Here is a 21394-nt window from a genome sequence, read left to right as displayed (position 1 = left end):
TCTACAAGGGCAAGGAGTACAGGCACAATGTAACTTGTCATTAAATGCTTGTTGAAAGGAGTTACAAAAAATGTATACAATGTAACCTAAAGCTGTCTAAAATATACAAAAATCTATGAATACAGCAACACAACAGTAAGACCACATTCATGTTGCCCAGGAAGATGGGAGAACAGGAAGCAGGAATAAAGATCCCTGGGAGGGAGGTGAGAGCACAGCAGCCGGACTGGGTAACGAGGTTTATCTGCTCCCTGCTGATATTACAAACAGGGTGATACGGAAGTGGAAGGTTTCACTCACCTCAGGGCCTTAACAATCTTAGGGCTTGAGAGATGATTTACGCCAACATCTTTTCCCCCAAGAGATTCCTTTCCAAAATACGCTTAAGAGACAGGTGGTCATCTAGTTTTTGTTTTGAATGTGTTCTCAGTGACTGAGAAATCATGGGGTCACATGTTCCATTTAGAACTATTCTAATTGTAAAATGGCTTCCTTACATTTTTGAGCAGCAATCTGCCTGCCTATGAATTCCAGCCGCTGGTCATACATCTCCCTAAAGGAGCAGACAAGCCCTGTCTTTGTAATCCCTTCACACTCCAGTATGTGAGGATGGCTGTCATGTCCCCAAGTGTCCTTGTTCCCAGGCCAGGCATCCCCAGGTTTTTATCTTGTGACTAGTTTATAAATTTTTGTCTCTATCACATGAAGTCTTATAGGATTTCAAATAATTTAAGGCATGCCCGTGCCCTAGTTTGGGTCTTAATTTTTGGGGATAGCTACAACTATATTGTTTTTACAAAGCTAATTAGAAATATCAAGTATTTAGGCTCATATTTTCAGGGTGGCACCTGAACAGAGCTAATTTTAAAGGAGGACACAAACTAAGTCTACAAATCCCAATGCTGTATGGAAGCTATTTCTAAACTTAAATTCAAGAGATGTATTTATATAAATAAAATTTCTGTAATATGTAGAGCACTATTAAGAAATGTCTTGGACTTTTGAGGTAGGCTAAATCTTGTAATGTATCTCCCAAAGTGCCAAGGATCCTGGGAGAAGGGCCAGGAAGAATAGGACTAGAGCAGTCTTTGGTAAAAGAGTAGAAGAGAAAGAATGTCAAAGAAAGAATCTCATGGGTTGGAAGTAATAATCTCATGGGTTCAAATGCCACCTTCTTGTCCTGCTAGCTGAATTACGCATGGCAAATTATCTTCATTGAAGCCACTAAAGGAGAGTTCAAAGTATCTATCCTGCCTTTCCGAGGAGGCTGGGATTCTCTTTATCAAAGTGCTTTTAAGGTGCATTTATAAAAACTGAATAAGTAACTATAGTCACAAAAATTGGTGTTAACTATATTGTTCATCTTAGCAATTAACTACAAAGCAATCTAAAAAATACAGTTATGTTCATAGGACAGTATACTATAGAAGATATGGTATGAAATAAAATAAATACAGCTATTCACATCAATATGAATCTTAGAAAAAGATGAAAGAAGTCACAGACAAAAAAAATAGTATATAATTCCATCTGTGTAACATTCCAAAGAGGGAAAAGCTCAAGTAGATACAGGCACTAAAACATTTAAAATAGCTACAGAATTATTAACAAATCAGGATGATGGTTTATTCTGGTGGGTAACAGGGCAAGGTTTTCAAGGAGGTTTCCACAGGGCCCTTCTCATATATAATGTTTTATTTCTTATAGGCCGGGTGGTGAACACATGAGGATGTTTGATTATTTTTCTTTAAACTCTGTGTGTATATATACATACTCCACTCTAGGACACATTTCATTATAAAAATAGTGTAGTTATAATATATCCCCAAAAGGAGTATTTCATTGAATCTTCTCTGCTAGACTTACATACTTACATACCTGGACTTACAGATTCAGAATCCAGAGATCTAGATTCACTGCTTCCGCCAGTGCTCTCAGAGTCACTAAACATCCCAAATGTCCATGATCTTATAAAAGAAGGACCTTGAAGAAAAGAATATTTAAAGTCAAACTTTGCTACAGAAGGATTTCATAACGTGAAATAATGACATTAGAGAAAACGAGACAAGTCTTATTTCTTTAGCAGTGATCAACAACCGATGCCCGTGTGGCTCAGCTGGTTACGCTTCCAACTTCTGCTCATGATCTCACAGTTCATGAGTTCCAGCCCTGCATCGGTCTCTTTGCTGTCAGGACAGAACCTGTTTTGGATCCTCTGTCTCCCTCTCTCTCTGCCTCTTCCTTGCTCACACACTATTGTCTCTCAAAAATAAATAAATATAAGAAAAAAAAAAGACAGCCACAGGGTTTACAACTTTGACTAAGGTCTCATAGAGTTATAATTCAAAGCCTGATTTTTAAAGTTCAGAGCTGTAACTCATTTAATAATCACATTTAAACAATTTGACCTTTCATAAATTAATGCTCTCTTTAATGTGAAGGGTTACCTGTTACATCAGCACTATTGGAGCATCTGTCCTCTTCAATCTTACTAGAGGGGTCAGGAAGGCGCACTACATCCTCTAATGAGTCAGTGGGTCCAAATCCAGAAGTGTGAGGACTATTTGTTAATTGCTTGTTTACATTCCTAGAAAAACCCAAATAAAACTCATCATTTAAAAGAATGACTAATAATCAGCCCATTTTCTTCTATTTTCAGAAAAAGCTGTTAATGAACAGAGTAATTTAATTAAATTAACTGAATATCACAAATAAACATTATAAGGGTTCAGAATCTTAAAGGAGATGTGAAAAAAATTTATTAATCACTTGAACTTGTTACAGCTGAAGCACTGAAAAGAGGAGCAAAAGTATGGCCAGTAATTCATGTCATAGTTAAACGTTTCTAATATAACCACAGCAGAAAATGGAGGTTGTTTAATGTGTGGGCATACAAAATTGACATGACCATGATTTATCATTCTCAGAGGATTTCTACATCTCAAAGAACTGCCTTGTGGCAAACTGTAAAGCTTTACTGATACATGAGTTACATCAGGTATTAAAAAAATTCAGAAATTCTGCCAACTTTAGAAAAGACACCACCTTATACCACATAGAAACTTATTTTATCTTTTGAAATAATTTCATCTATACATTAATTCTCACCCATCAACTTTCTCTTCTTCAGTTGAATTTGTGGCCTTGACAAACTCACTGTACTCCTGGCCTGGGTCATAGAGTTTGGCGGTATCACAAAGAGACTGTAAATTGCTTGCAAGTGAGGCTGCCTGTAGGTGTTGCATCTGGAAGAGGTTAACTGTTACCTATGGTCACAGAGACAAAAGGCAAAATAACTTATGCTATCCAGAATGCCTTGTAAATATACATTTATTTCAAGTGCCAGCACCACGAAAAAGGCTATACTGGGAAGCATACAACACTGAACATCATCGTGAGCATGCTATGCCTGACTTTGGGCAAGGTCTAGAAAAAAACGCAACAGATTTAATCTAACAGCTAGAACTAATTCTTGCCAGCAAAACTGGCTTTAAACTGAAAAGTTCAAATCTTTTTTTGTTTCCTAATCTGCTCCCTGAATCAGAAACTTAGTCTGTTTCTTCTGGATCCTTTATGGTGGCACAGTGTCTTACATGCTTCGTAAAGGAGAAATGACCAAATGAACAGTAATAGTGCTATTAGCCAAGGACATACTGTAATTCTGCACATTTTCTGGTATTTCTCACTCAAACATACACGACTTCCAACTCCATGCCCAGCTTTCATCATCTACGTAAAATTTTTAGTTATTCCATGAAATATGGCCATTTGTAGGAAATTGGATGGACCTCGAGGGTGTCATGCTAAGCAAAATAAGTCAGGCGGAGAAGGACAGAAACCATGTTTGCACTCATAGGTCTAACAGGAAAACAGGAGAAACATAATGGAGGACCTGGGGGAGGGGAAGAGGGAAAGAGAGTTGGGGAGAGAGAGGGATGCAAAACTTGAGAGACTATTGAATGCTGAAAATGAACTGAGGGTTGAAGGGGGAGGGGGGAAAAGAGGTAGTGGTGATGGAGGAGGGCACTTGTGGGGAAGAGCACTGGGTATTGTATGGAAACCAATTTGACAATAAACTATTTAAAAACATTTTTTTTAGTTATTCCAGGGTAAGTGGATTAGAGCAAATGTTTAAGACAGCTGCCAACTAGAATTATCCTTAATTTCAAATAAGGAAAATGTTTGTTCCATATAAATTATTAATAATCTAAAACAAATTTTGTTCAGTGTAATTTTCTATCCTGTATCTTTTTACAGATAAATTTTTCTTAAATGTACTTTAAAACAAAACAAAAAACAAAGCAAAACAACTCTTGTTCTAATTCTTTTCACTCTTCAAAGCCCATTGATTTGGTTAGCTCTTTAATGACTAACCTGATCATTTCTCTTTTCTCTCAGTAATGTAATTATGATCTTTATTCCATACCCTTCAATACTTCATAATTCAAGACAATTTTAGATGTTCAGAAATAATCTTTGATGTCCATGATATAATTTACAATTTTGATGGGATATAAATATCATTTGTGTGTCTTCTCTAAGAAAGTGAGAGAACCTGAGTGTCTAGCATCTTTGTATCTCAAATAATTTGTCTTTTCTTGTAATTTCTAAAAAATGCAATATGTCCTAGAGTGAAAATAAAATTAAAAAAAACAACTGGAGAGATGGTGTTGAAAAATAAGTCACCAAAGTTCCCAAGTTCTGCTTTTGATGGAGGAGAAGTGAACATAAATCTGAGAAAGTCATGGGTCTTACCTAGAAAATAATATCTATATCCAAGAACTGAATATTGGATTTGGTATCTGTTTGTATCTGTATGTGAATAGATGCTAGACAGAACTAAAATTGATCAAATTGGTTCAAAACAACTCTAGCCAATAAGGCTTTTTCACAAATATATACACAGAACACCTCTATTAGCTGTCTCTATACATTCCATGCTATAGAGAGTTTTCTAAGTTTGGGGATTTGTCCAAGTTTGCGAGACTTTAACTTCAAAGTCTACTTCATACACTGATAGGTATTGCTCTCCAATTTTTCACATAGGTTAATTCTCTCTTCTTAAATATATGCTAAACTCTTTGGAGTAGATATCGAACTTAAATTTCTTTTATATACACAGCGGGCATTAATAATATATACATGCTATATATGCAAAATTAAGTAACCTCTTATTTACATCAAATTAAAGGAAATCATAATTGTTGGATCACCCAATAGCATCATTTTTAAAGAGGTATGTAGACAAATAAGATTATAGCTTGTGAGAGAGCGTAAAACCATGATATATGAAAAAAATCTGACTTGCAGGTGTTTAGTCTTAAAAAAAACACATTCAGAGAAGGAAGATAACAATTATCTTTAAATATTTCAAGTGTTATTCTGTATTGAGAGGGACTATATCGCAGTATAGTATGACCTGAAAGGGCCACAAGAAAATGGATTTTTTCACTCAGTATAAACATCGTATTAGTTTAGGCTAAATAATCATTCAGCAAGACAGCACAGTATTTAAGAGCACAGGTTCTGAAGTCATTCAGCCAAGTTCTGTCCTAGCATTACAACTTACATGCTGGGTGACCTTAATCAAGTTATTTGTAAGTTCTCTAAGCAAATACTTCAAAAAAGTTAATACACAAATGAATCATATGGGGGATTCTGTTCAAAATGCAGATTCAGATTCCAAAAGTCTGAATTGAAACCTAACATTCTGCATTTCTCATAGGCTCCCAACCTGATGAGAATATGGCCTAAGGATGACATTTTGAGAAGAAACGTTTTCTAAACTTTAGTTCCTTTCCCAGTGAGATGGAGATAAAAACAGTTATATTTACTTAATGGAATTATGTGAGAATTAAGTAAGCTAATGTAGGCCAGGAACTTAATACACTGGCAGGTGCATACTCAATCTTAGCTCTCATTAGCTATTGTGTAAGGTGAAAAGGACTCGTTAAATGTAAGGGAAGTGGCTCATAAGGTAGTTTCAATTCATGGGATTTTATAATTCTTTTAAATAATTTTACTAAAAGTGAGTGTATAGGTTAATCACATATGAATTGGAATTTGGTAAATGAATGAGATACAATTTTAAATACTCAGGAACATTTTTATGGAGAGTTTCTGATTCAAATGCAATAGGCTCACTGCCCCCAGTCTCCCAGTGAATTCTCAAACCATCTGAAAATGCCGAAAAGTAAACAGTAGCAGGCAGACGGTAGAAAGAAGCAACAGGTGTGCTTGAGTGGCTAAGTTGAGTTGAGTGTCCGACTCCTGATTTCGGCCCAGGTCATGCTCTCACAGTTGTGGGACTGAGCCTGGCATCTGGCTCTTTGCTAAGCAGAAAGCCTGCCTGAGATTCTCATTCTCTCTCCTTCTCTCTCTCTCTCTTCCCCTCTGCCCCTTCCCAGCTCACATTATCTCTCAAAATAAATACATAAACATTAAAAATAGAATACTAATCAAGGTATGAGCAGTACAGTGCTATGCTTCCTGTATTTCTTTTGCTACTCTGTTTCCCAGCCAATACTGAACTCTTATTCAAAGAAATGTGACTGAAAGGGATGGGGGTGGGGGAACTTTCTGGTTTCTTTTGTATGTTTGTTTTCTCTTGTCCCGCAGCACCAAAGCATGCAGTGCTGTGGCAGTGGTAGCACAAGCAGCTGAGCAGACATCTAAAACTTTGAGGGGAGTTCTTCTCTGTGATCTGAAGAGGGAGGGGTTTGAAATCTCTGTTGTTTTTGGTCTTTATCCATTTCCCTACTTGACCGTCAAAGCAGTAGCATAGGTTGACTATGTTTCACAGCTAGAAAACCCGGAAAGGGTTCTTTAGGAGCTATGAAGTGAACCTAACTAGATCAAATGCCTGCTAAAAATTTTTTAACAATCAACATTCAGTATAGGTTATAAAGTAACATAAAGGAAATACTGAAAAGTCCAGAATATCATCCAAATTTACTTGTTACATGAAGGACCAGGAAATCTCAAATCACAAGAGTAAAGACAATAAACAGACACTAATACTGAGATGACTCAGCTATTGGATTATCATATAAAGACATTGAAGCAGCTCTTATGACAGTTTAAATAAGGGCAAACAATCCTGAAATATGGTAAGACTGAAGTCTCAGTAGAAAAATGGAAATTATTAAAAACTAAAACTCACTACTGAAAAATATAGTAACCCAAACAAAAAATTTTTATTATTTTGACTGTATAGGAAAATGGAGATAACAAAGGGAAGTGTCAGTGAACTCTACAATAGTTCAATAGAACAATAATCAACAGAAAAAAGAGGGGCGCCTGGGTGGCTCAGTTTGTTAAGTGTCTGACTTTGGCTCAGGTCATGATCTCACAGTTCATGAGTTTCAGCTCCACATGGGACTCTCTGCTGTCGGAATGGAGCCTGCTTCAGATCCTCTGTCTTCCTCTCTCTCTGCCCCTCCCCTCTTTGCTCTCTCTCTCTCTCAAAATTAAATAAATATTTAAAAAACATATATAACTCTAATACATAAATAAAAGTAGGTTAAATTAAATCTGTAATATAGATTAGTTGTAATTCTAAAAAATTATCAATTTATCCAATATAAAGCAACAAAATGGAAACAAATGAAGGGTAACATTAAGGTACAAACAAAAAAAAGTGGGCAAAAAATGTGAACATACATTTGCATTAAATAGAAATGGTCTAAATATTTCACTTAAAAGACAGATTATCAATAGATTTTTTTTAAAAAAAAAATCAAGACTGGACAGTATGCTATATGAGAAATTTACTTTAAACATAATAGAAAAATAAGATAATTCAGGGAGGCAAACCATAAAAGACTCTAAATACAGAGAACAAACTGAGGGTTGCTGAAGGGGAGGTTGCTGGGGTGATGGGTTAAATGGTTGACAGGCATTAAGGATCACTTTTCGGAGTGAGAGCTGGGTGTCATATGATGAATCACTAGGTTCTGCTCCCGAAGTCAAGACTACACTGTATGTTAATTAATTTTAATTTTAATTAATTAATTAACTAAATAATAAAACTAAAATAAGAACAATGTGAAAAGATATACCATGATAAAAATAACCAAAAGAAAATAGAAATAGCTATATCAGTATTAAATAGACTAAAAAAAACTTACCAGGATAAAAAGAGACATTTTGTAAGGATTAAAGGATGAATTTACCAAGAATATGTAACAATCATTAACGCACAGGCAACTGAGTTTCAAACTATATAAAGCAAAAACTGATAGAACTAAAAATATACAATATGTTGAAGACTTCAAAACTCCTTTCCCTCAACAAATTGATGGTTACCAGAGAGGAAGTGAGTGGGAGCTGGGTTAAACAGATGATAGACATTAAGGAGGTCACTTGAGATCAACACTGGGTATTGTATGAAAGTGTTGAATCATTATATTGTACACCTGAAACTAATATTACACTGAATGTTAACTAATTAAAATTTAAATAAAAACTTAGAGGTGCCTGGTGGCTCAGTCGGTTAAGCGTCTGACTCTTAATTTCGCCTCAGGTCATAATCTCAACAGTTTGTGAGTTTGAGCCCCATGTTGGGCTCTGCGCTTGGGGTTCTCTCTCTCTCCCTCTCTTCTTCCCTTCCTTGCTCTCTCTCTCTCAAAAATAAACAAACATTATAAAAATTAATTAAGTAAAAACTTAAAAAACCCTTCTTTCTTGGTAATTGACAGAAGTAAAGAGTAAATCATCAAAGATATGGGAGAAATAAATAGCACCATAAGCCATCAACAACCAACTGACATAAAATACCCCAGGCAACAATAGAAGAACATATACACATTTTTAAAAGTATATTCCTGGAACATTCACCAAGATAGAACATACCCTGAATCATAAAACAAACCATAACAAATCTTAGAAAACTGAAATTACACAAAATATTTCTCTTATTATAACACAATTAAACAAGAAATCAGTATCAGGAATATATCCAGAAAATCCTTAAATACTTGGAAATTAAACCATCTACTTCTACATTATCCCTAGATTAAGATGAAGTATCAAAGGAAATTAGGAAATATTTTATACTATACAAAAATAGAACCACAAAATTCAAAACTTGTGGAATGTAAGCATTGCTTAGAGAGAAATCTAAATAAGTAAATATTTGTATTAAAAAATAGGGAGGTCTCAATGAATAATCTAAGCTTCTACCTCTAAGAAACTAAAAAGAGGAGCAAAAGAAGAGCGTGCCAAAGCAAGCAAAATTAAATGAAATTTTTAAAAGAATAGAGAAACCAATGAAATTAAAAGTGAATTCTGGGGTGTCTGGGTGGCTCAGTCAAGCATCCAACTTGATTTTAGCTCTAGTCATGATCTCATGGTTCAAGCCCTGGATCAAGTTCTGTGCTGACAGGGAGCAGAGCCTGCTTGGGATTCTCTCTCTTCCTCTCTCTCTGCCCTTTTCCCATGTGCCTCTATGTACTCACGTGCACAGGTGTGCTCTTTGTCTCTCTCAAAAATTAATAAACATTGTTAAATAAATTAAATAAATAAAAGCTAGTTTTTTGAAAAGGTCAATCAAAATAATAAACCTGTAGCCAGACTAACCAGAGAGACAAGGCACAATTATCAATATCAGGAATCAAAGGTTATCACTACAGTCTACTGAGAAACTAAAAGATTAAAGAAAAACTATGAACAACTTTTTGCACATAAATTAGACAATTGAGATAAAAGGGACTGATTACATGAAAGCCACAAACTACCAGATATTATCCCAAAAGAAATACTTAACTCAAATAGGTCTATATCAAAATAAATTGATTATATAATGAAAAACCTTCCCCCAAAAAAGAAAAAAAACCCCAAACAAACAGGGTACCTGGGTGGCTCAATCAATTAAGCATCCAAATCTTGGTTTTCATTCAGGTCATGATCTCACTGTTTGTGACTTCAAGCCCCACATCAGACTTAGCGATGACAGCACAGTGCCTGCTTGGAATTCTTTCTCTCCCTTTGTCTCTGCCCGCCCCCCTGCTCACTCTTGTCTCTCTCTCTCTCTCTCTCTCTCTCTCTCTCTCTCTCTCTCTCTCTCTCTCTCTCTCAAAATAAATAAACTTTAAAAAAAGAAAAACCTTCCAAAAATAAAAACCCCAAGCCCAGATGCTTTCACTAAGGAATGCTACCAAACAATTGAAGAAATAACACCAATTCTATACAATCTCTTCCAGAAAACTGATAGGAACACTTGCCCACTCATTTTATAAAGCCAGAATTACCCTGAGATAAGACTAGATAAAAACGTAAAAGGGTAAAAACAAAAAAAACCCCAAAAAACCCAACAACCAACAATAGTGACATACCAATGTCTTTCATTAACAGAAAAGAAAAAGAAAAAAAATACTCAACAAAATACTAACAAATTGAATCCAGCAGTATATAAAAAGAGCATTGTTTCACAACCAAAAGCAGCTTATCTGGGAATAAAAGATTAGAAATGTAACATCAACTATCAATATAATCCTTCATATTAACAGACTACAAAAAAAAACCCTGTATCATCACATCAAATGATGCAAAAAAATCATTTGATAAAATCTATCATCTCATTTATAAAAACAGACACAATTATAAATGTTTATACTAATTTAATTAGCAAATATTGCATATTTATGTTCTGTAAACTGTACTTTAAATTATTTGTTCTAAATATGTTCTTCTCCCATATGTAGGTGTACATGAAATAGGGTATAAAGTTATCTATAAAGGAATTTAGAATATATATATATATATATACATACATATATTAAATATATATTATAGCAGATTGTTTTTCTAGCTTATGCTGTAATAACAAATAATCCCAAAATTCTCAACAGTTAAAAAAAACTAGTATTTTCATGATAAAACTCTCCACAAATTAGAAAAAGGGAAATTCCTTACCCTGATAAAGGGCACCATCAAAAAACCTATAGCTATCATCATATTTAATGGTGAAAGACTAAGTACTTTTCCCTTAAAATCCAGAAAAGGACAAAGATATCTTCTGTCACAGCCACAGTCAATGCAAAAGAAAAAGAAATAAAAGGAATACAGACTGGAAAGGAAAAATAAAACTGTCTCTATTTGTAGATAACATGATTTTCTATGCAGAAAACCCCAATGATTCTACAAAAAAGTTCTAAACTATTTAGTTTCAGCAAGGTTGCAAGTATAAGATCAATATACAAAAATCACTTCTATTTCTGAACACTAACAATGAACTGAAATTTGAAATTAAAGAAATGTATATGCATAGATACATACATATAAATTAGATGTGGTATGTATTTAATCTATTTATTTATTTGTACCAATCATGTTCACAATAGCAGCCCAACTAAATACATACATACATAGGTTTAAATCTAACAAAACATGTGGAAAACTTTTATGTTGAAAACTATAAAATTCTGATTAAAAAATACTATGTTTCTAAATAAATGGAGAGACATACTGTCATCACAGATTGAACAACTCTCTATATTTAAGATGCTACATATATAGTCAATTCTTCCTATCTGATCTAAGATTTAACACAATTTCAATTAAAATGTTGGCAGGCTTTGTTTATAGATACGGACAAGTTGATTCCAACATTTTTATGGGCAAAGGATCTTAAATAATCAAAACAGTTCTAAAAAAGAATAAAGTTGAAGACTCATACTACCTGATTTTAAGACTTGATTGTAATCAATTGTAAACAATTGTAATCAACATAGTAGAATTTGGGCCAAAAGAAAGGCACATATATCCATGGTACAAAATGGAGTCTAGAAACTGACCTATAAAAAAGTTCAGTCAATTGATTTTTGACAAAGATGCAAAGGCAAATCATTGGAGATGGCTCAATGATTTCAACAAATGGTACTGCAACAAGTGGGCACCTGTATTAATGCTTTTTATTTTCCGTATTTTATAATGTTTTGATAGCTTAAAAAGCTTGCTGGCTGGGGAGAGTCTGCTCCTCCTAGGGATAATCAATTCTTAGCACAAGGGTAGAGGGTGGAGGAGGCATGTCTTTCATATAAAACCCGAACAACCTCATTAACTAACTATCACACACCAAGTCGATATTTTCTCCTGCTCTGAATCATCCCGAGGCCAGATGCCAAGCAACTAGAGACCACCCCTATATCTCAAAGCACACTAGACTTATTCAAGCTAACCAATTCTATTCTGCTTATCCTGCTGTACCTTGCTTTCCCCTTGAAAACCCAAAAAAGCCTCTGTACTCAGCTTTCCCCTCACTCCTGCCTCTGCTTCACCAAACCAGGTACTTCTGTGACCCTGAGTGGCACAGCATGTCCCCTTCTCTCAGGAAATGTAATTAAGCAGTTCATCTTTCAGTAACATTGACCTCTCCAGGTCAGCATTCAGTCACTTCCATAAATTAAAACTCCATGGGTATAATTTTAACACAACATCTATATGCAAAAAATACACCTCAATCTTACTTCATGTCTTATATATAAAAATTAAGTCAATAAATCATGTATCAATGTCAAACTATAAACTTTTTAGTAGAAAACATAGGATAGAAGTCTGTGACCTTTAATTAACTGAAACACTCTCATATATAATGCCAAAAGCATGACACATAAAAGAAATTTATAAGTTAGACTTCATCAAAATTAAAACCTTTTGCTCCCTGAAAGAAACTGATATATGAATAAAGTTTCAGACTGGAAGACAAAATATGCAAGCTCAACAATAAGAAAACAAACAACTCAAGTTTTAAAAACTGGCAAAATAGAGATTGCAAATAAATCCTTGAAAAGATGCTCAGTATCATTAGTCACTCCAGAAACACAAACTAAAACAACTACCACTACACACGTATTAGAACAGTTAAAATATGAAAACAACTGACAGATGTTGTCAAGGATGCAGAACTATTGGAACTCTCATATATTATTGGTTAGAATGAAAAATGTTATGGCCATTCTGGAAAACAATTTGGCAATTTCTTATAACATTAAACAGATATTTACCATACCATCCAGTAATCTCACTCCTAGGTACTTACCCCAGAAATATGAAAACTTATGTTCACACAAAAACCTGTAGACAAATATTCATAGTAGCTCTATATTCACAATCACCCAAAACTCGAAACAACACAAATGTCCAACTAATAAATGCATAAACACTGTGGTACATTCATATAATGGAATACTAGTCAGCAATACATAGAGATGAACTATTGATCCAAGCATAGCACTGATGAATCTCAAAGATGTTATGCTGAGTAAAAGAAGCCAGTCTACAAGTTACATACTATAGGATTCCACTTATATGACACTCTGGAACAATGACCCACCTATAAAGACAGAGCACAGGTCAATACTTCCCAGGGGTCAGGGGGTGGTAGAAAGTCTGATTACAATGGGGCAGCATGAGCAAAATTCTTTGGAGTCATGGAATTGTTCTGAATCCTGATTGTAATGGTGGTGGTTACACAAATTTATTCATGTGTTAAAGCTCATGAAATGTACACCAAAAAAAGGTATTTTGTATATAAACTTCTTATAGAGTCCATTTTAAAGAGGCAATGAAAATATTTGAGGGGAGGATGCTTTTCCCCCCAAACAAATAATTGGGTTCAATTTTAGTATTTAGTTTACTCAAATTTTGAAGAATAGATCTTATAGTGCTGATAGAAGTTTCAATGGTCAAATCCATTTTGTCAATCAAGCTAAGAAAGACAGTGGCTTAGAGGCATTTTCAAACTCAGACTTCCATTTTAATTGGGCAAATCATCAATCCATGGGGTGGGGGTCCAGATAAAAAATGTACCCGAAACCATACATTACTATGAAAAACTGAAAGTTAATTTTCAAACGCTAAATGTTTCATTAATCTCAGAAACTAAATCCCTTAGAATCATGACCCATCAAGTATCCCTCTCCCTTCTGCAGATTATTTACACTATGTTTTGCCCCTTGTCTTGAAAATACTGGGAAAAAAAGTACTTACAGCTTTCAGGGTAAGATCACACTGAAAAACAAGTTTCTGGAGTTGTGTTAAAATTTCTCTTTTGGTATTTTCAAGATCATTTCGTCTCTCTTCGACATTTGTCACACAAACTTTGTAGAGTTCATTTGCTTCTTCTACCTTCAGGAATATCACAGGAAAAAAAAATAACACTGATCACTAGAATTTACATTTTAAAACAATTATATATTATAATAAAACTCAATTTAAATAATTGAAAAGCCTTTTTATACAAAAATTCTGAAATACTATTTTAAAGAGAATATTTCTTTTTTCTTTCCAGTTTTTAAATTTAATTCCAGTATAGTTAACATATAATGTTATACTAGTTTCAAGTGTACAATATAGTGACTCAACAATTCCATATATCACCCAGTGCTCATCCTTAATCTCCATCACCGATTTCACCCATTCCCCCTACCCAATTCCCCTCTGGAAACCATCAGTTTGTTCTTTATAATTAGGAGTCTCTTTTTTGGTTTGTCTCTTTTCTTTTTTCCTTTGCTTGTTTGTTTTGTTTCTTAAATTTCACATATGAGTAAAATCATATGGCATTTGTCTTTCTCTCACTGAGTTACTTTGCTTATTAGCATTATTCTCTAAAGAGAGTATTTCTAAAGATAACAATCTGTTCTGGTCAGTGATTCACGTGCACTTGACTTTAATGGATAGGACTTAACAATTAGTATACTGTCTACAAAATACATGTGTACTTCTATTTCACAGCCTTTTCTATTTTATAGTTACCATTTTCTTTATAATCTTCTTATAGAATTTGTCAAATTATATTTCATAAACAATAAAAAGTTCCAGCCTAGCTTTGCTAGCAGATACTGGAATCAGTATACATACATATACACACAGTTGCCTAAAAGGTAAGCCTCCTGAACAATCAAGTCAAAATATTAAACTACTGATTTCTCTGAGGCACTTTTTCATAAACAAACCCAAAGATTTGGAAGGTAGGCAAAAACCTCGTAGCGTACTGATTCTCAGAGTGTGGATCCCAGCAGCAGCAGCAGCAGCTGCGTCCCTGTTGGATGTGCAAGTTGCCTGGGGCGAACCCTAGAGCTACTGAATCAGAAACTTTGGATGGGGCTGGTAGCCTGTTTTATTAATTTTTCAGACAGAGAGAGACAGCATCAGCAGGGGAGGGTCAGAGAGAGAGAGGGAGATACAGAATCCAAAGCAGGCTCCAGGCTCTGAGCTAGCTGTCAGCCCAGAGCCTGATGCGGGGCTCAAATCCATGAACCACGAGATCATGACCCGAGCCGAAGCCGGATGCTTAACTGACTGAGCCACCCAGGCACCCCCGGTAGCCTGTTTTAACAAGCCTTCCATGCAAGCCTGATCGTTGCTAACAGTTTGAGAACCACAGCTTTAGCAGATTATTGCTAATTCAACTTGCAAATAAAAAGATGATTACTTTTTGAAGAGCCTCCTCTTCTAACCTTCGCTTTTTTTCTAGCTGCTTGTTGAGATTTTTGACTAATCCACCAGTTGAGCACAGATGCTCCTCTTCTGCACGAAACATGGAAGATTTCGCTTTTTCATACTCATCTTGACGTTGCATGCATAACAGTTTTGCCTTTTTAAGAGCAGTCTCTGTTTCAAGCTACACAGAAAAAAAAAGACTATTAAATACAGAGTAAGAAACAAACCCTAATATATAAGCTTCTTTAGCATATTCAACAAGCTAATGAAGACAGCATTTAAGAAAACTACAGAGTAAGGCACGCATCTTCCAGGGTAGATGCTTATATGCTACAGATGATTTTAGATATTCTCAATAGACAGATGAAATTCCATTATAATACTAACCATTTTATTTTGTTCCTGTTTCCAAAGCTCTTTCATTTCTTTCCTTTGTTTTTCCATTTCATTTTTCCTCCCAAGTAGAGGCTGTTAAGAGCATTTTAAAATAAGAATGGGGAAAAAAAGCTGTTATCTAAAGGTATGCTATTGTTAAAAAAAATGTGTATTACACATATACATTTTTACCTGCACAAATTTGTTGGCTTGGAGAGCTGCAATTGTTTGTTGTAAAAGGTGACTGTTCTTGATATCACTAAGAAGAGCACTGGTAAAGAGAGACTGCAGTGGCATAAACTCCTAGAATTTAAAATGGAAAAATAAATTTTCTAATAGAAATAGCACTAAAGTTCTAGATCTCCCACTATTCTTCTTCAGAAGGAGAAATTTTAAGTTTAGACATTTGTTTGGCAGAAAAAGACTAGTCATAAATATGACTATATGAAAAAAATACTGAAGAAATTAATTATAAAACTAGGTAGCAAAACTAGTGGCTAACAAGATAATCAATATTTGCATAAAATTGTGAATTTCCTCATTTTTTCCCATACTGGGTATCCATGTAAGTTTAAAAGGATTTTATTTTGCCATAACAAATGTTTAGCATTTCATTTCTTTCCTATATTAACTTTATAATTTTCTGATTTTGCAAGGCACTATGAGGCGCTCATCTGGGTAACCTCTTGGTATAATACCCTAGGAGTTTACTGAACACTTACCTGCATTCCAATGTTACTTCTAGTCGCCTCTGCCAACTTGACAATATTTCTAGTGGACTCTAATTCTGAAAAGGTCAAAGAAAGCATCAGAAGGTAAATTAACTTATTTTTCCCTTCTATGCTCTAAAATTATTTGTAATTCCCAATTTAAAGAGTGAGCACATGTACTAGTTTGCATCATATGTTACTGTGACTCTTAATCAGAAATGCTCATCAAAACCAACTAGGAAACTTTCAAAATACACTTGCTTGGCCCCAATTCTTAGGAGATGCAAACTAGGCCTATGTATTGCCCTTTTATAAAGTTATTCAGGTGATGCTGATGGGCATTCCCTATTAAAGGCAAACAATGTGATAGAAAGAGCACAGGCTTTGGGTAAATCCTATATTCTTCTAGTTACTTATATAATCCTAGGCAAATCTGCTACCTAACTTTAGGTAAATCACCTGTCTTGTTTGCCTGAGCTGTGAAATGGGAATAATTCTTTTCTGCCTTCTTTCCAGGGGTTTAGTAAGGGTTAAATGAGGTAAAGATGTGCAAGTATTTTGTCAACTGTAAAGCAATGGGGAAAAAAAAACCCTAGCTGTTAAGATGTTTCCATTGCCTGTGCTCATACACCTATTTGTTGCTTTAACCATACTATCTGATTGCAATTCTTTTCACTCACTGGAGTATGCCTTCCTTAGAGGCAAAGACAGTATACTATTTGTCTTTGTGTCCCCAGATCAAGTGGTTGGCCCACAGTAACGTTCATTAAGTACATTTATCGTAAGAAGAGTCTTTCCTATTTCAAGAAGAGAAAATGGACAATGATTTTATTCACTACAATAAAAACAGCTACTAATTTGGAATCATATTAGTCATCATCTGTAGAAAATGAATTGCGAACAATTTAGTTCTTACACTCCAAAGTTAATCAAATGCCCCAAAGGGCAACTCACCCAAATTAAGCTTCTTTTCAACCCATGAAACTATGTTCTTGGTATATTTTGACCACGTTTTAGCATAAGACAAAGCCAATTCTACAGAATCAGTGTTCTTTAACAGCACGCTGTCTAGTTCTATAGGAGAAAAATTTCCTGAAAATAAATATACCAAGTATGTGTTTAAATATCAGCACATAATTCTTAACAAAGAAGCATTCAAATCCCAACATGTTCTTCAATGAAAACTGTTTTAAAAAATTCAAGTGACAAATTTAAATGTAAAGTTCACAGTTTAAATTTAAAATGGTTTCAAATTATAATGATGTTTCAATCCTAATATATATTTCTATTATTCATCAAGTTATAAGCCCTATAGAATTTTTTTAGGTTTATTTATTTATTTTGAGAGTGGGGAGGGGCAGAGAGGGACACAGAGAGAATCCCAAGCAGACTCCACACTGTCAGTGCAGAGACCAATGCAGCATCTGAATTCCAGACCATGACCTGATTCGAGTTGGATGCTTAACTGACTGAGCCACCCAGGCGCCCCGAGCCCTATAGAGTTCTTGATCAGTCTCCCCATTATCTATCTATTCTAGCAGGTTTTTTCCTTAAGTTTTTATGTAAAGTTTTACACATCATTTTGTGTTAAAAATGAACATTTTAGGTAACTAAGCAAGAAGACACTAAGTAATCCAAAACACTTATGAAAAGTAATTGCAAAAAATTTGACTAAGATTGCAAGTACCTCAAGCATTACCTTTTTCATTGGATGAGTCCACTGATTCCACAGAAACATTTTCAAAAGACTTACAACATGGAAGAAAACAAACTTAAGATTAGAGCAGAAGCTAACAGATTTTTGCTTCAGAAACTTTTCACTATGATTTGTTACTGTGACATAATTCCTGTTAAAGAATGTCAAGTATTTAGAACTCAAAAGGCCTAAGAAATCTGTTTAAATGCTATGACATCTTATAACAATTATATACCGTTTTACAACTGCAGCTCTCAAGATCCAAGAATAACCTCATTGTTTGCTAACAGCATTAATTAACATTCAAAACTTTAAAGTCTGCAAATTTCAAAAATATTATGAAGTTATAGAAGCAATCTAAATAGACTGCCACTTAAACAGAACACAAAGACTTGTTTCTTCCAGCCATCTTTTACCATGTTATCAATATAATAAGGATTTCATTGAAGATCTAGTGACTTAGTGCAGAACTTTCTATGATGATACAAATGTTCTCTATCTGCACTGTACAATAAGGTTACATGTGGTTATTTGATACTAGTTACACGTGGTTATTTGAGCATATGAAAAGTGGCTAATGTAAATTAGAAGTATATTTTTAATTTATTTAATTTAAATTTAAAGAGCTACATGTGGCAAGTGACTACCTTACTGGACAGTATAGGAAAACCTATCTACCAAAATTGTGAGATCTCAAACAAATTTGATTTATTTGGTTGGGCAATATGGACTATGCAGGGATTCAATGCAAAAAGGATAAAAAAGACTTGGGTTTAAAGTCCAGCTCTATCACTTGGTAGCTGTAGGACACTGGGCTAAATGTTAAAGCTCAGGTAACTTTGGTTTGCCTTTCTGTAAAATGGGGATAAGAACACCACTTTCTTAAGGCTACTTTAAGGACTAAAATGATATAGGCTTAGCACAGTGCATGGTAGTATATGATAAACACTACTAAATAAATGGGAACCAGTATTTAAAAATATTTTTCAAAACTCTTCACCAAGTAACTTTATTATTAGAATTCTATCATCATGGACTTTTAAAGCTCATTCTCGGGTTAATGAAAAACTGCATAAAGGAAAACAAGGTGCAAAAGAAAAAAGGAAAAAATATTTTCCTATTAAGAATTATTATAAGTGTGCACAATAGAGGCACAGAAACAGGAAATATGATTCACATGTAAAATTTTAATTGTCCAGAGCCTTGTCACACAGATATGTTATATCTTCTGAATTAGTAGTTATGTTTGAAAAGATAAAATTGAAGAAAAATTATAAATGATACCAAAATAAAGACCTCAAAATTATTCATTAGTCTGATTAGTCTGAATTATTCATTAGTTTATACATTAGCCTCCTTGATTCATCAATGGATAACTTCAGAAATAGTCATAATTGTTTTCTCAGTATTACTGTACCTATAACAAATGCTTCAATTAGTCATTCAATATTTTGTAACATTTTAAGAAAGATCTGCAGTTTTTATACTATTGTGATATAATAAAATAGTTGGTACATTTTCAAATATTTGCTGATATCCTTTTGGATTTGAACATTCTTAACAAGAAATGATCAACATATGTCCTTATTGCAGTTTTTGAAAAATGTTTGTTTATTTATTTATTTACTTATTTTGAGAGCAAGTGAGGGAGGGACAGAGAAAGAGGGAGAAGAGAGAATCCCAAGCAGACTCCCCGCTGTGAACCCAGAGCCTGATGCAGGGCTCAATCCTATGACCATGAGATCAGGACCTGAGCTCAAATCAAGAGTTGGATGCTTAACTGACTGAGCCACCCAGCGCCCCCTGACTGCAGTTTTAAAAAATAGCTTCTTGCATTTAGTGAACAGTTTTTAGTCAAATAAAAATATTACTGCTATACATCTTTAAAGCAATATTCTACAAATATTCTTCATGTTCTATAATTCCACAATAATTTTTCTTCAAATTGGGAATCAGAACTGCAATCCTCTGACATACTGCTTTTATGCAGAATTAAGACCTTCAGGCCTACTAATCAGTGCTTTGTGGTAACGAACTATAGGCTGCGTAAAAAGATTCTCTCTTTACTTCTTGCATTATTTTTCTGTTTCCACCCATATTTAAGATCTGTGATAATGTTGGGAAAGAAAAATGGTTAAGAATTACTTACTAAAATTTTGGACCATATGACATATAGATTCATTACATAAAACATCACAAAACTACCAGATACCTTCTGTCAAAATGATAGCTCCACTTAGAAAGTAGAATTAAATTTTTGCTCCAGAAACTGACCATAATTGTATTTAAAATGAACTGATCTGTTTTTCTTGCTCAACTCAAAAACTATTAGAGACTAATGCTGAGATTAAAATCAGGAAATTATTGAAATACTATGTGAAAAATATTAAAGTCTCTGCTTTCACAAGAAATTGGCTCACCTTACTTTCCCGAGAAACAGGCAGTCGCAGTAATGAATCACTGCCTACATCTCCCATAAGGAAGTTTGTCAGGCTATCCAGGGAAGTAAGAAAAAGAAATAGAATAAAAAGACAAGTCATTACATTGTTCCGTCATGGGACAACACTCAACATGTCATCTAGAATAATTTTTTTTTAAGTAAGAACCTTAGAAATAAACTCCCAGGAACTTATTCGCATAGTCACTTGCAAGTGAATATTGCTTCTGAACAGCTCTAAGGACATTGTTAAATCCAGTAGTAAAACAATAATGAATGCAGCTTTTCCAGTATTGTGATAATATTGTATATTGGTTAATATTTACTTTCCAAATATCTACTGAATTCTGTGACATATTCAGGACCCCAAATTCCTGAAATTACAGTCTCTACTTACATATTCCCAAAGGTAAAGGCCAAGGTTTCAATGGAAGAAAATACTTCTCTGAAGAGATCGTTTTTATTTTCTTCATTAACTTCTGTGAAGTTCACAGCTATAGGGAAAGGTTGGTTACAATAAATGAGGGAGAAAATATTTTATTTTTTAATTATTTTTAATGTTTATTTTTGAGAGAGAAAGAGAGCACACGTGAGCACATGCCATGATCAAAAGAGGGGCAGAGAGAGAGAGAGGGAGATACAGATTCCCAAGCAGGCTTCGTGCTGCCTGCCTGGAGCCCAACAGAAGGCTCAAACTCACTAACTGTGAGATCATGACCTGAGCCAAAATGAAGA

The 21394-nt window shown here is 34.5% G+C and overlaps 1 protein-coding gene across 1 annotated transcript in view; it reads right to left on the bottom strand.

The window, feature by feature from the left end:
• The window catches only part of ARHGAP29 (Rho GTPase activating protein 29), a 63659-nt gene that overhangs the window by 12289 nt on the left and 29976 nt on the right, over positions 1–21394 (bottom strand). The window contains exons 4-15 of the mRNA XM_029948870.1: positions 21057–21153; positions 20643–20715; positions 18226–18274; positions 17481–17618; positions 16539–16603; positions 16009–16119; positions 15829–15909; positions 15434–15622; positions 13990–14127; positions 3109–3266; positions 2448–2587; positions 1879–1983 (exon numbers count right to left, since the gene is read on the bottom strand). Of these exons, the coding sequence (XP_029804730.1) occupies positions 1879–1983; positions 2448–2587; positions 3109–3266; positions 13990–14127; positions 15434–15622; positions 15829–15909; positions 16009–16119; positions 16539–16603; positions 17481–17618; positions 18226–18274; positions 20643–20715; positions 21057–21153 (1344 nt within the window). The remainder of the gene's footprint in view (positions 1–1878; positions 1984–2447; positions 2588–3108; positions 3267–13989; positions 14128–15433; positions 15623–15828; positions 15910–16008; positions 16120–16538; positions 16604–17480; positions 17619–18225; positions 18275–20642; positions 20716–21056; positions 21154–21394) is intronic.

This window comes from Suricata suricatta, chromosome 8, assembly GCF_006229205.1.
Source record: "Suricata suricatta isolate VVHF042 chromosome 8, meerkat_22Aug2017_6uvM2_HiC, whole genome shotgun sequence".
Lineage (NCBI taxonomy): Eukaryota > Metazoa > Chordata > Mammalia > Carnivora > Herpestidae > Suricata > Suricata suricatta.
Note: the sequence above shows the minus strand (reverse complement) of the source record. Positions and strands in the feature narration are given on the sequence as shown.